The sequence below is a fragment of the Oncorhynchus gorbuscha genome, linkage group LG23 (genome assembly GCF_021184085.1).
Source record: "Oncorhynchus gorbuscha isolate QuinsamMale2020 ecotype Even-year linkage group LG23, OgorEven_v1.0, whole genome shotgun sequence".
NCBI classification, from domain to species: Eukaryota; Metazoa; Chordata; class Actinopteri; order Salmoniformes; family Salmonidae; genus Oncorhynchus; species Oncorhynchus gorbuscha.
The window spans coordinates 1,561,901-1,574,675 of record NC_060195.1 but is presented as its reverse complement, the minus strand read 5'-3'; the positions used below and the strand labels follow the sequence as shown (position 1 = coordinate 1,574,675).

Below are 12,775 nucleotides of genomic sequence, written 5' to 3'. Positions count from 1 at the left end.
TGTACTTCCTGTTTATAGCCATGTTATTACCTGGTACTTCCTGTTTATAGCCATGTTATTATCTGCTACTTCCTGTTTATAGCCATGTTATTACCTGGTACTTCCTGTTTCTAGCCATGTTATTACCTGGTACTTCCTGTTTATAGCCATGTTATTACCTGGTACTTCCTGTTTATAGCCATGTTACTACCTGCTACTTCCTGTTTATAGCCATGTTATTACCTGCTACTTCCTGTTTATAGCCTCGTTATTGTTTTCATTGTCTTCCTTTTTCCTTATTAATTTAGCAAATATGTGTCTTACTTTTTAACTTCACTGTTGGTTAAGGTCTCGTAAGTCTACCCCTGCTGTATTTGGCACATGTGGAAAATAACATTTGATTTGATGATCTGAAATGTTGGTTACAGAGCAGAACAAAAGTAGAGAAATAAGTATATTTAATTAGAGTTTTATTCTGGAAGTATAACTTCACTATATACATGGATCTACAACAGTTTTTAAAAAAGTATAACTTCACTATGTACATGGATCTATTGCAGTAAATTGCCAAAGCAAATAATGCTTTTCAATGTTGCATGTATGCATTTGGCCTGCGTCAATCTCCCATATTAAACAATATATATATTCCCAGTTAAACAGTACTTCACAATAATGTATTATTAATTTATACCCAGCAGCATCGTACATTCACATACATCATCCTTCATTAATCCCTCATTTAGAGCACTACATCATCCTTCATTAATCCCTCATTTAGAGTACTACATCATCCTTCATTAATCCCTCATTTAGAGCACTACATCATTCTTCATTAATCCCTCATTTAGAGTACTACATCATCCTTCATTAATCCCTCATTTAGAGTTGTACATCATCCTTCATTAATCCCTCATTTAGAGTTGAACATCATCCTTCATTAATCCCTCATTTAGAGTACTACATCATCCTTCATTAATCCCTCATTTAGAGTACTACATCATCCTTCATTAATCCCTCATGTAGAGAACTACATCATCCTTCATTAATCCCTCATTTAGAGTACTACATCATCCTTCATTAATCCCTCATTTAGAGCACTACATCATCCTTCATTAATCCCTCATTTAGAGTACTACATCATCCTTCATTAATCCCTCATTTAGAGTTGTACATCATCCTTCATTAATCCCTCATTTAGAGTACTACATCATCCTTCATTAATCCCTCATTTAGAGTACTACATCATCCTTCATTAATCCCTCATGTAGAGAACTACATCATCCTTCATTAATCGCTCATTTAGAGAACTACATCATCCTTCATTAATCCCTCATTTAGAGTACTACATCATCCTTCATTAATCCCTCATGTAGAGAACTACATCATCCTTCATTAATCCCTCATTTAGAGTACTACATCATCCTTCATTAATCCCTCATGTAGAGTTGAACATCATCCTTCATTAATCCCTCATTTAGAGAACTACATCATCCTTCATTAATCCCTCATGTAGAGAACTACATCATCCTTCATTAATCCCTCATTTAGAGAACTACATCATCCTTCATTAATCCCTCATTTAGAGTACTACATCATCCTTCATTAATCCCTCATTTAGAGTACTACATCATCCTTCATTAATCCCTCATTTAGAGCACTACATCATCCTTCATTAATCCCTCATGTAGAGTACTACATCATTAGAGTGTAATTTCTGTTATCACTTCATTTTACATAATCAAATCATACAGAACAAAACAAAACATACTTATAATCCGAAAATCGAATCTAAAATGCACATATTTATATATGATTACATCGACAACATACAGAATAAATATGGAACAAATGTTCCTCAACATGTTTGAGAGACACATTGGATGGTGGCCTGAGGTGGGTGGGTCCAGAATCTGATCTGAGTGTCATCATTGGTCAACAGAGGATGGAGGGAGAGAATGGGGGAGGGGAGCTGGATGGAAGAGAGGATAGAGGGACGGAGGGAAAGGTCCTCCTCACAACATACTGGTCTTCACCCTCTCAAAGATCTGTCGGACCTTCACCGCCGGGACGCAGCCTTCCCTCACGATACTAATCGTGCCTGGAGGAGGAGGAAACACAATATTGACTGAGTGATCACTGACACACAATGAATCATAGGGTGGGTTGCAATGTCCCGGTAACTTTCCCAGGTTTTCCAGAAATCCTGGTCAGAGGATTCTTTCAAATCCAGGAATCTTTCAACCTGTATTTCTGGAAAGCCTGGGAATTTAGGGAATGTTTCCAGAATGTTCCATCCCAAGACAGGACAACACAACCTAAGAGGTTAGTAATTAGTTATTGTAGTGTGCGTCTGTTCTGTAACATCATACCTTCATCTATCTTGAGGCAGTTCACCACCGTTGAGGCTACGATCTCGTTGGAATCCCCGTCACACAGAACCCCCTGGATCTTATGGCCCAGCCGACTAGGATACACATAGAGACAGACAGAGTAGGTTCAGGTTCAGGTTAGGTTTAGATTGGCCCAGCCGACTAGGATACACATAGAGACAGACAGTGTCAGAGTAGGTTCAGGTTTAGGTTAGGTTTAGATTGGCCCAGCCGACTAGGATACACATAGAGACAGACAGAGTAGGTTCAGGTTCAGGTTAGGTTTACACCTTGTATATTGGCTCTGTACCGGTACCCCCTGTATATAGCCTCCACATTGACTCTGTACTGGTACCCCCTGTATATAGCCTCCACATTGACTCTGTACTGGTACCCCCTGTATATAGCCTCCACATTGACTCTGTACCGGTACCCCCTGTATATAGTCTCCACATTGACTCTGTACTGGTACCCCCTGTATATAGCCTCCACATTGACTCTGTACTGGTACCCCCTGTATATAGCCTCCACATTGACTCTGTACTGGTACCCCCTGTATATAGCCTCCACATTGACTCTGTACCGGTACCCCCTGTATATAGTCTCCACATTGACTCAGTACCGTAATACCCTGTATATAGCCTCCACATTGACTCAGTACCGTAATACCCTGTATATAGCCTCCACCTTGACTCTGTACCGTAATACCCTGTATATAGCCTCCACATTGACTCAGTACCGTAATACCCTGTATATAGCCTCCACCTTGACTCTGTACTGTAATACCCTGTATATAGCCTCCACATTGACTCTGTACCGGTACCCCCTGTATATAGCCTCCACATTGACTCAGTACCGTAATACCCTGTATATAGCCTCCACCTTGACTCAGTACCGTAATACCCTGTATATAGCCTCCACCTTGACTCTGTACTGTAATACCCTGTATATAGCCTCCACATTGACTCTGTACCGGTACCCCCTGTATATAGCCTCCACATTGACTCAGTACCGGTACCCCCTGTATATAGCCTCCACATTGACTCTGTACCGGTACCCCCTGTATATAGCCTCCACATTGACTCAGTACCGTAATACCCTGTATATAGCCTCCACATTGACTCTGTACCGGTACCCCCTGTACATAGCCTCCACATTGACTCAGTACCGTAATACCCTGTATATAGCCTCCACATTGACTCTGTACCGGTACCCCCTGTATATAGCCTCCACATTGACTCAGTACCGGTACCCCCTGTATATAGCCTCCACATTGACTCAGTACCGGTACCCCCTGTATATAGTCTCCACATTGACTCAGTACCGTAATACCCTGTATATAGCCTCCACCTTGACTCTGTACTGTAATACCCTGTATATAGCCTCCACATTGACTCTGTACCGGTACCCCCTGTATATAGCCTCCACATTGACTCAGTACCGGTACCCCCTGTATATAGCCTCCACATTGACTCTGTACCGGTACCCCCTGTATATAGCCTCCACATTGACTCAGTACCGTAATACCCTGTGTATAGCCTCCACATTGACTCTGTACCGGTACCCCCTGTATATAGCCTCCACATTGACTCAGTACCGTAATACCCTGTATATAGCCTCCACATTGACTCTGTACCGGTACCCCCTGTATATAGCCTCCACATTGACTCAGTACCGGTACCCCCTGTATATAGCCTCCACATTGACTCAGTACCGTAATACCCTGTATATAGCCTCCACATTGACTCAGTACCGTAATACCCTGTATATCGCCTCCACATTGACTCAGTACCGTAATACCCTGTATATAGCCTCCACATTGACTCAGTACCGTAATACCCTGTATATAGCCTCCACCTTGACTCTGTACTGTAATACCCTGTATATAGCCTCCACATTGACTCTGTACCGGTACCCCCTGTATATAGCCTCCACATTGACTCAGTACCGGTACCCCCTGTATATAGCCTCCACATTGACTCTGTACCGGTACCCCCTGTATATAGCCTCCACATTGACTCAGTACCGTAATACCCTGTGTATAGCCTCCACATTGACTCTGTACCGGTACCCCCTGTATATAGCCTCCACATTGACTCAGTACCGTAATACCCTGTATATAGCCTCCACATTGACTCTGTACCGGTACCCCCTGTATATAGCCTCCACATTGACTCAGTACCGGTACCCCCTGTATATAGCCTCCACATTGACTCAGTACCGTAATACCCTGTATATAGCCTCCACATTGACTCAGTACCGTAATACCCTGTATATCGCCTCCACATTGACTCAGTACCGTAATACCCTGTATATAGCCTCCACATTGACTCAGTACCGTAATACCCTGTATATAGCCTCCACATTGACTTGAATAATGAATTCCAGTCATTCAATATGCTGTAATAGATTTAAGGCCATGCTCTTAGAAAAATAATCGTCCTCACTATTCTTAAACGGCACCTACCATCACTGGAATCTAATCATCATGACCCTACAGCCAGCAGGACACAAGGCAGAGGACTGATTAACACAGATATATTAGTAGAACTGGATATTTACACAGCAGGCTGACTGATATGAAACCAGTCTGACAGGAAATATCAGACCAGTTTACAATACAACCAGCAATCCAAGATAGAAAAATACTTCTATACTGACATCACTTTCAGTATCACGATCAGCATGAAGGGAGCATAGCTGTTCAAACTATCTGATGAAGACAGCATAGCTGTTCAAACTATCTGATGAAGACAGCATAGCTGTTCAAACTATCTGATGAAGACAGCATAGCTGTTCAAACTATCTGATGAAGACAGCATAGCTGTTCAAACTATCTGATGAAGGCAGCATAGCTGTTCAAACTATCTGATGAAGACAGCATAGCTGTTCAAACTATCTGATGAAGACAGCATAGCTGTTCAAACTATCTGATGAAGACAGCATAGCTGTTCAAACTATCTGATGAAGACAGCATAGCTGTTCAAACTATCTGATGAAGGCAGCATAGCTGTTCAAACTATCTGATGAAGACAGCATAGCTGTTCAAACTATCTGATGAAGGCAGCATAGCTGTTCAAACTATCTGATGAAGGCAGCATAGCTGTTCAAACTATCTGATGAAGACAGCATAGCTGTTCAAACTATCTGATGAAGGCAGCATAGCTGTTCAAACTATCTGATGAAGGCAGCATAGCTGTTCAAACTATCTGATGAAGACAGCATAGCTGTTCAAACTATCTGATGAAGGCAGCATAGCATACCAACAGGCTTAAGTGCTTAAGTATAGGTGAGTACAGGGTACAGGTAGGTACAGGTGAGAACAGGCGAGTACAGGTGGGTAGAGGTGGGTACTGGTGGGTACAGGTGAGTGTTATGATAGGACTTTACCTGATGACCATGTCGTGGTGCGTGCTGTCGGGTTCTCCACTGGGATTGGCTGAGGTGATGGCAAGTGGTCCGGTGATGTCACACAGGTGTCCTGTGACGGTGTGGTCAGGGACTCGGATCATGATGCTATCATTGGTCCCCACGCGGTCGTAGGCCGGACCCACACCTGGACAACATAGGTAAACAATTAGAACATCAATCGAATGATCGCTCACAATATAGAATAAAGAAACCATTTCTGAGAGTATCCCTAACTCTAATCCAATGTAGCCCGGCAGGGTAGCCTAGTGGTTAGAGCGTTGGACTAGTAACCGGAAGGTTGCAAGTTCAAACCCCTGAGCTGACAAGGTACAAATCTGTCATTCTGCACCTGAACAGGCAGTTAACCCACTGTTCCTAGGCCCTCATTGAAAATAAGAATTTGTTCTTAACTGACTTGCCTAGTTAAAAAAAACATTTAAAATCCCAATGCAGTTGAAGCCACCCTCCTCCCTTACCCAGTCTGAGTAGCCAGTCTCCCTTGCTGACGATGCAGCTGATCCCTCCAGGGTAGACGTTCCTCATGAATTCCCAGAGTAGAGAGCTGAATGGGGGCTTGGCTGCCACCAGCTGCTCCACACTGGAGATACAGATACAGATGGGCTTCTCTGCTGGACGGTCCTTAATGTTGTAGATGTTCTCGATGGCCTGAGGGTTCTTGCAGGATGCGGCCAGGGCGTAGACCGTATCGGTGGGGATTCCACAGACCCCCCCGTCGTCCAGCAGTCTGGAGATCTTCAGAAGACCGCTGGTCAGTCTGGAGTCTGCTATGGGACAAGGCAGAGCAGGGGAGGACTTCTGCTGCTGATTCACATCCTGAGACACAACAACACAGGGAGAGAGACACACGATATGAACACGATAGAAAAGGAATGAACTGGATTGGAGAAAAGTAGAATAAAATGTAATGAAACACATGAACCCACTGCATTCTACTTGTCAGCTCATCCAGTGGAAAGCAACAGAATGGAATAGTTCCTTGTTCTCACCTTAACCAGTGGAGGACCCATGGGCATCACACTCTGACGGAAGGTACAGTTGACCAGTGATGCCAGGGTTCCATATAGACAGATGACAGAGAACACAGCTAGCATGGCAACTACAAGAACAACGCCAGAAATGTGTTAGAACAGTAACACAGCTGACATCTAGATTTCAGAATAATGTGTACATTTTACAGTTACTGTTTGAGCAGCAAACGTATTGATGGATACCACATAACACTGTCTGAATCACAAACCCAACACTTCAACCACTCCGATCACTCCATAAAGGGCAGATGGCCAAGTGTTGCTTTTGGGTTTCAGCCTTACTGTATATCACAATAGGTTGGTGGAACCGTCATTGGGGAGAAATGAGGGCTTGTCATTAGGCTTGTTCTATTGACTGGAACAGAATCAGTGGAATGGTAGCAAATACATCAAACACATAGTTTCAAGGTGATTGATGCCATTCCATTTGCTCCGTTCCGGCCATTATTATGAGCCGTTCTCCCCTCAGGAGCCTCCTGAGCCGTTTATGTAGAATGTGGGTCCTGTCAGTGTAGGGAGGTGAAAAGCAGGTCACTTACTCTCCAGCTGGTAGGGGAGCTGTTGCAGAGTGGACAGGAGGAAACACACCAGAACCGCCTCCATGACCACGGTCAGAGACAAGAGGACCAGGTTACCATACGCAGCTGGAGGGGACATGGAGAGGGTTAGGACCAGGTTACCATGGAGAGGGTTAGGACCAGGTTACCATGGAGAGGGTTAGGACCAGGTTACCATGGAGAGGGTTAGGACCAGGTTACCATGGAGAGGGTTAGGACCAGGTTACCATGGAGAGGGTTAGGACCAGGTTACCATGGAGAGGGTTAGGACCAGGTTACCATGGAGAGGGTTAGGACCAGGTTACCATGGAGAGGGTTAGGACCAGGTTACCATGGAGAGGGTTAGGACCAGGTTACCATGGAGAGGTTTAGGACCAGGTTACCATGGATAGGTTTAGGACCAGGTTACCATGGAGAGGGTTAGGAACAGGTTACCATGGAGAGGGTTAGGACCAGGTTACCATGGAGAGGTTTAGGACCAGGTTACCATGGAGAGGTTTAGGACCAGGTTACCATGGAGAGGGTTAGGAACAGGTTACCATGGAGAGGGTTAGGACCAGGTTACCATGGAGAGGTTTAGGACCAGGTTACCATGGAGAGGTTTAGGACCAGGCTACCATGGAGAGGGTTAGGACCAGGTTACCATGGAGAGCTTTAGGACCAGGTTACCATGGAGAAGGCTAGGACCAGGTTACCATGGAGAGGTTTAGGACCAGGTTTCCATGGAGAGGTTTAAGACCAGGTTACCATGGAGAGGGTTAGGACCAGGTTACCATGGAGAGGGTTAGGACCAGGTTACCATGGAGAGGGTTAGGACCAGGTTACCATGGAGAGGATTAGGACCAGGTTACCATGGAGAGGGTTAGGACCAGATTACCATGGAGAGGTTTAGGACCAAGTTACCATGGAGCGGTTTAGGACCAGGTTACGATGGAGAAGTTTAGGACCAGGTTACCATGGAGAGGGTTAGGACCAGGTTACCATACGCAGATGGAAGGGACATGGAGAGGGTTAGGACCAGGTTACCATGGAGAGGGTTAGGACCAGGTTACCATGGAGAGGGTTAGGACCAGGTTACCATGGAGAGGGTTAGGACCAGGTTACCATGGAGAGGTTTAGGACCAGGTTACCATGGAGAGGTTTAGGACCAGGTTACCATGGAGAGGATTAGGACCAGGTTACCATGGAGAGGGTTAGGACCAGGTTACCATGGAGAGGTTTAGGACCAGGTTACCATGGAGAGGTTTAGGACCAGGTTACCATGGAGAGGGTTAGGACCAGGTTTCCATGGAGAGGTTTAGGACCAGGTTACCATGGAGAGGGTTAGGAACAGGTTACCATGGAGAGATTTAGGACCAGGTTACCATGGAGAGGGTTAGGACCAGGTTATCATACTCAACTGGAAGGGACATGGAGTGGGTTAGGACCAGGTTACCATGGAGAGGGTTAGGACCAGGTTACCATGGAGAGGTTTAGGACCAGGTTACCATGGAGAGGGTTAGGACCAGGTTACCATGGAGAGGGTTAGGACCAGGTTACCATGGAGAGGTTTAGGACCAGGTTTCCATGGAGAGGTTTAAGACCAGGTTACCATGGAGAGGGTTAGGACCAGGTTACCATGGAGAGGGTTAGGACCAGGTTACCATGGAGAGGGTTAGGACCAGGTTACCATGGAGAGGGTTAGGACCAGGTTACCATGGAGAGGGTTAGGACCAGGTTACCATGGAGAGGGTTAGGACCAGATTACCATGGAGAGGTTTAGGACCAAGTTACCCTGGAGCGGTTTAGGACCAGGTTACGATGGAGAGGTTTAGGACCAGGTTACCATGGAGAGGGTTAGGACCAGGTTACCATACGCAGATGGAAGGGACATGGAGAGGGTTAGGACCAGGTTACCATGGAGAGGGTTAGGACCAGGTTACCATGGAGAGGGTTAGGACCAGGTTACCATGGAGAGGGTTAGGACCAGGTTACCATGGAGAGGTTTAGGACCAGGTTACCATGGAGAGGTTTAGGACCAGGTTACCATGGAGAGGATTAGGACCAGGTTACCATGGAGAGGGTTAGGACCAGGTTACCATGGAGAGGTTTAGGACCAGGTTACCATGGAGAGGGTTAGGACCAGGTTTCCATGGAGAGGTTTAGGACCAGGTTACCATGGAGAGGGTTAGGACCAGGTTACCATGGAGAGATTTAGGACCAGGTTACCATGGAGAGGGTTAGGACCAGGTTATCATACGCAGCTGGAAGGGACATGGAGAGGGTTAGGACCAGGTTACCATGGAGAGGGTTAGGACCAGGTTACCATGGAGAGGTCTAGGACCAGGTTACCATGGAGAGGGTTAGGACCAGGTTACCATGGAGAGGGTTAGGACCAGGTTACCATGGAGAGGGTTAGGACCAGGTTACCATGGAGAGGTTTAGGACCAGGTTACCATGGAGAAGGTTAGGACCAGGTTAGCATGGAGAAGGTTAGGACCAGGTTACCATGGAGAGGTTTAGGACCAGGTTACCATGGAGAGGTTTAGGACCAGGTTACCATGGAGAGGGTTAGGACCAGGTTACCATGGAGAGTGTCAGGACCAGGTTATCATGGAGAGGGTTAGGACCAGCTTACCATGGAGAGGGTTAGGACCATGTTACCATGGAGAGGTTTAGGACCAGGTTACCATGGAGAGGTTTAGGACCAGGTTACCATGGAGAGGGTTAGGACCAGGTTACCATGGAGAGGGTTAGGACCAGGTTACCATGGAGAGGTTTAGGACCAGGTTACCATGGAGAGGGTTAGGACCAGGTTTCCATGGAGAGGTTTAGGACCAGGTTACCATGGAGAGGGTTAGGACCAGGTTACCATGGAGAGCTTTAGGACCAGGTTACCATGGAGAAGGGTAGGACCAGGTTACCATGGAGAGGTTTAGGACCAGGTTTCCATGGAGAGGTTTAAGACTAGGTTACCATGGAGAGGGTTAGGACCAGGTTACCATGGAGAGGGTTAGGACCAAGTTTCCATGGAGAGGGTTAGGACCAGGTTACCATGGAGAGGGTTAGGACCAGGTTACCATGGAGAAGTTTAGGACCAGGTTACCATGGAGAGGGTTAGGACCAGGTTACCATGGGGAGGGTTAGGACCAGGTTACCATGGAGAGGGTTAGGACCAGGTTACCATGGAGAGGGTTAGGACCAGGTTACCATGGAGAAGTTTAGGACCAGGTTACCATGGAGAGGGTTAGGACCAGGTTACCATGGGGAGGGTTAGGACCAGGTTACCATGGAGAGGGTTTGGACCAGGTTACCATGGAGAGGGTTAGGCCCAGGTTAGTGCACTACTATAGACCAGTGCCCTATTTCCTATATAGTGCACTACTTTTGACCAGGGCCCTATTCTCTATATAGTGCACTACTTTAGACCAGGGCCCTATCCTCTATATAGTGCACTACTTTAGACCAGGGCCCTATTCTCTATATAGTGCACTACTTTAGACCAGTGCCCTATTCTCTATATAGTGCACTACTTTAGACCAGTGCCCTATTCTCTATATAGTGCACTACTTTAGACCAGGGCCCTATTCTCTATATAGTGCACTACTTTAGACCAGTGCCCTATTCTCTATATAGTGCACTACTTTAGACCAGGACCCTATTCTCTATATAGTGCACTACTTTAGACCAGTGCCCTATTCTCTATATAGTGCACTACTTTAGACCAGGGCCCTATTCTCTATATAGTGCACTACTTTAGACCAGTGCCCTATTCTCTATATAGTGCACTACTTTAGACCAGGGCCCTATTCTCTATATAGTGCACTACTTTAGACCAGTGCCCTATTCTCTATATAGTGCACTACTTTAGACCAGGGCCCTATTCTCTATATAGTGCACTACTTTAGACCAGGGCCCTATTCTCTATATAGTGCACTACTTTAGATCAGGGCCCTATTCTCTATATAGTGCACTACTTTAGACCAGGGCCCTATTCTCTATATAGTGCACTACTTTAGACCAGGACCCATGGGGCTGTGTAGGGAATAGAATGCCATTAGGGAAAACCCATTCTGTTCTTCTCTCCCTCTGTGTTGCAGCAGGAGAAGAGGTAGATATAGGTGATTTCATGTAAAGACTGACCGATGAGCATGAGGAAAGCGTTGATGACCAGGAAAGCGATGGCTCCAGCTGTAAACCCATAGGATCCTACTGGAGAGATCTGCAGCAAGGGGCCTGAGAAAAGAACACAGAGATGTTTTACTGAAACAGGCAACAGAGCATGGAGACAGCAACAACAACAACAGCAACAACAGCAACAACCACATCAACAACAACATGAACAACCACATCAACAACAACATCAACAACATGAACAACAACATTAACAACAAGCACATCAACATCAACAACATGAACAACAACATCAACAACACGCACATCAACATCAACAACATCAACAACCACATCAATAACATGGCTATATATACAGGGTATCAGGTAATAACATTGCTATATACACAGGGTATCAGTTAATAACATGGCTATATATACTGGGTATCAGATAATATCATGGCTATATATACAGGGTATCAGTAATAACATGGTATCAGGGTATCAGATAATAAACTATATATACAGGGGATAATAACATATATATACAGGGGTATCAGGTAATAACATGGCTATATATACAGGGTATCAGGTAATAACATGTCTATATATACAGGGTATCAGGTAATAACATGGATATATATACAGGGTATCAGATAATAACATGGCTATATATACAGGGTATCAGGTAATAACATGGATATATATACAGGGTACCAGATAATAACATGGCTATATATACAGGGTATCAGATAATAACATGGCTGTATATACGGGGTATCAGATAATATCATGGCTATATATACAGGGTATCAGATAATAACATAGCTATATATACGGGGTATCAGGTAATAACATGGATATATATACAGGGTATCAGGTAATAACATGGCTATATATACAGGGTATCAGATAATAACATGGCTATATATACGGGGTATCAGGTAATAACATGGATATATATACAGGGTATCAGATAATAACATGGCTATATATACAGGGTACCAGATAATAACATGGCTATATATACAGGGTATCAGATAATATCATGGCTATATATACAGGGTATCAGGTAATAACATGGATATATATACAGGGTATCAGATAATATCATGGCTATATATACAGGGTATCAGGTAATAACATGTCTATATATACAGGGTACCAGATAATAACATGGCTATATATACAGGGTAGAAGAGGTAGAAGCGTTTCAGGGTCCTATTGGTTGCAGACTTGGTACATTGGTACTGCTTGCCGTGCGGTAGCAGAGAGAACATTCTATGGCTTGGGTGGCTGTAGTCTGAATCTTTATGGG

General features: G+C 44.9%; 1 protein-coding gene across 1 annotated transcript in view; it reads right to left on the bottom strand.

Annotated features, from left to right (window-relative positions):
• Positions 1 to 806: 806 nt before the first annotated feature.
• Positions 807 to 12,775, bottom strand: part of LOC124011403 — a 16,397-nt gene continuing 4,428 nt past the window's right edge. Inside the window, exons 5-11 of the mRNA XM_046324741.1 lie at positions 11,488 to 11,580; positions 7,348 to 7,452; positions 6,767 to 6,876; positions 6,236 to 6,593; positions 5,739 to 5,904; positions 2,349 to 2,443; positions 807 to 2,077 (exon numbers count right to left, since the gene is read on the bottom strand). Coding sequence (XP_046180697.1) covers positions 1,992 to 2,077; positions 2,349 to 2,443; positions 5,739 to 5,904; positions 6,236 to 6,593; positions 6,767 to 6,876; positions 7,348 to 7,452; positions 11,488 to 11,580 — 1,013 coding nt within the window. The 3' untranslated portion in view covers positions 807 to 1,991. The remainder of the gene's footprint in view (positions 2,078 to 2,348; positions 2,444 to 5,738; positions 5,905 to 6,235; positions 6,594 to 6,766; positions 6,877 to 7,347; positions 7,453 to 11,487; positions 11,581 to 12,775) is intronic.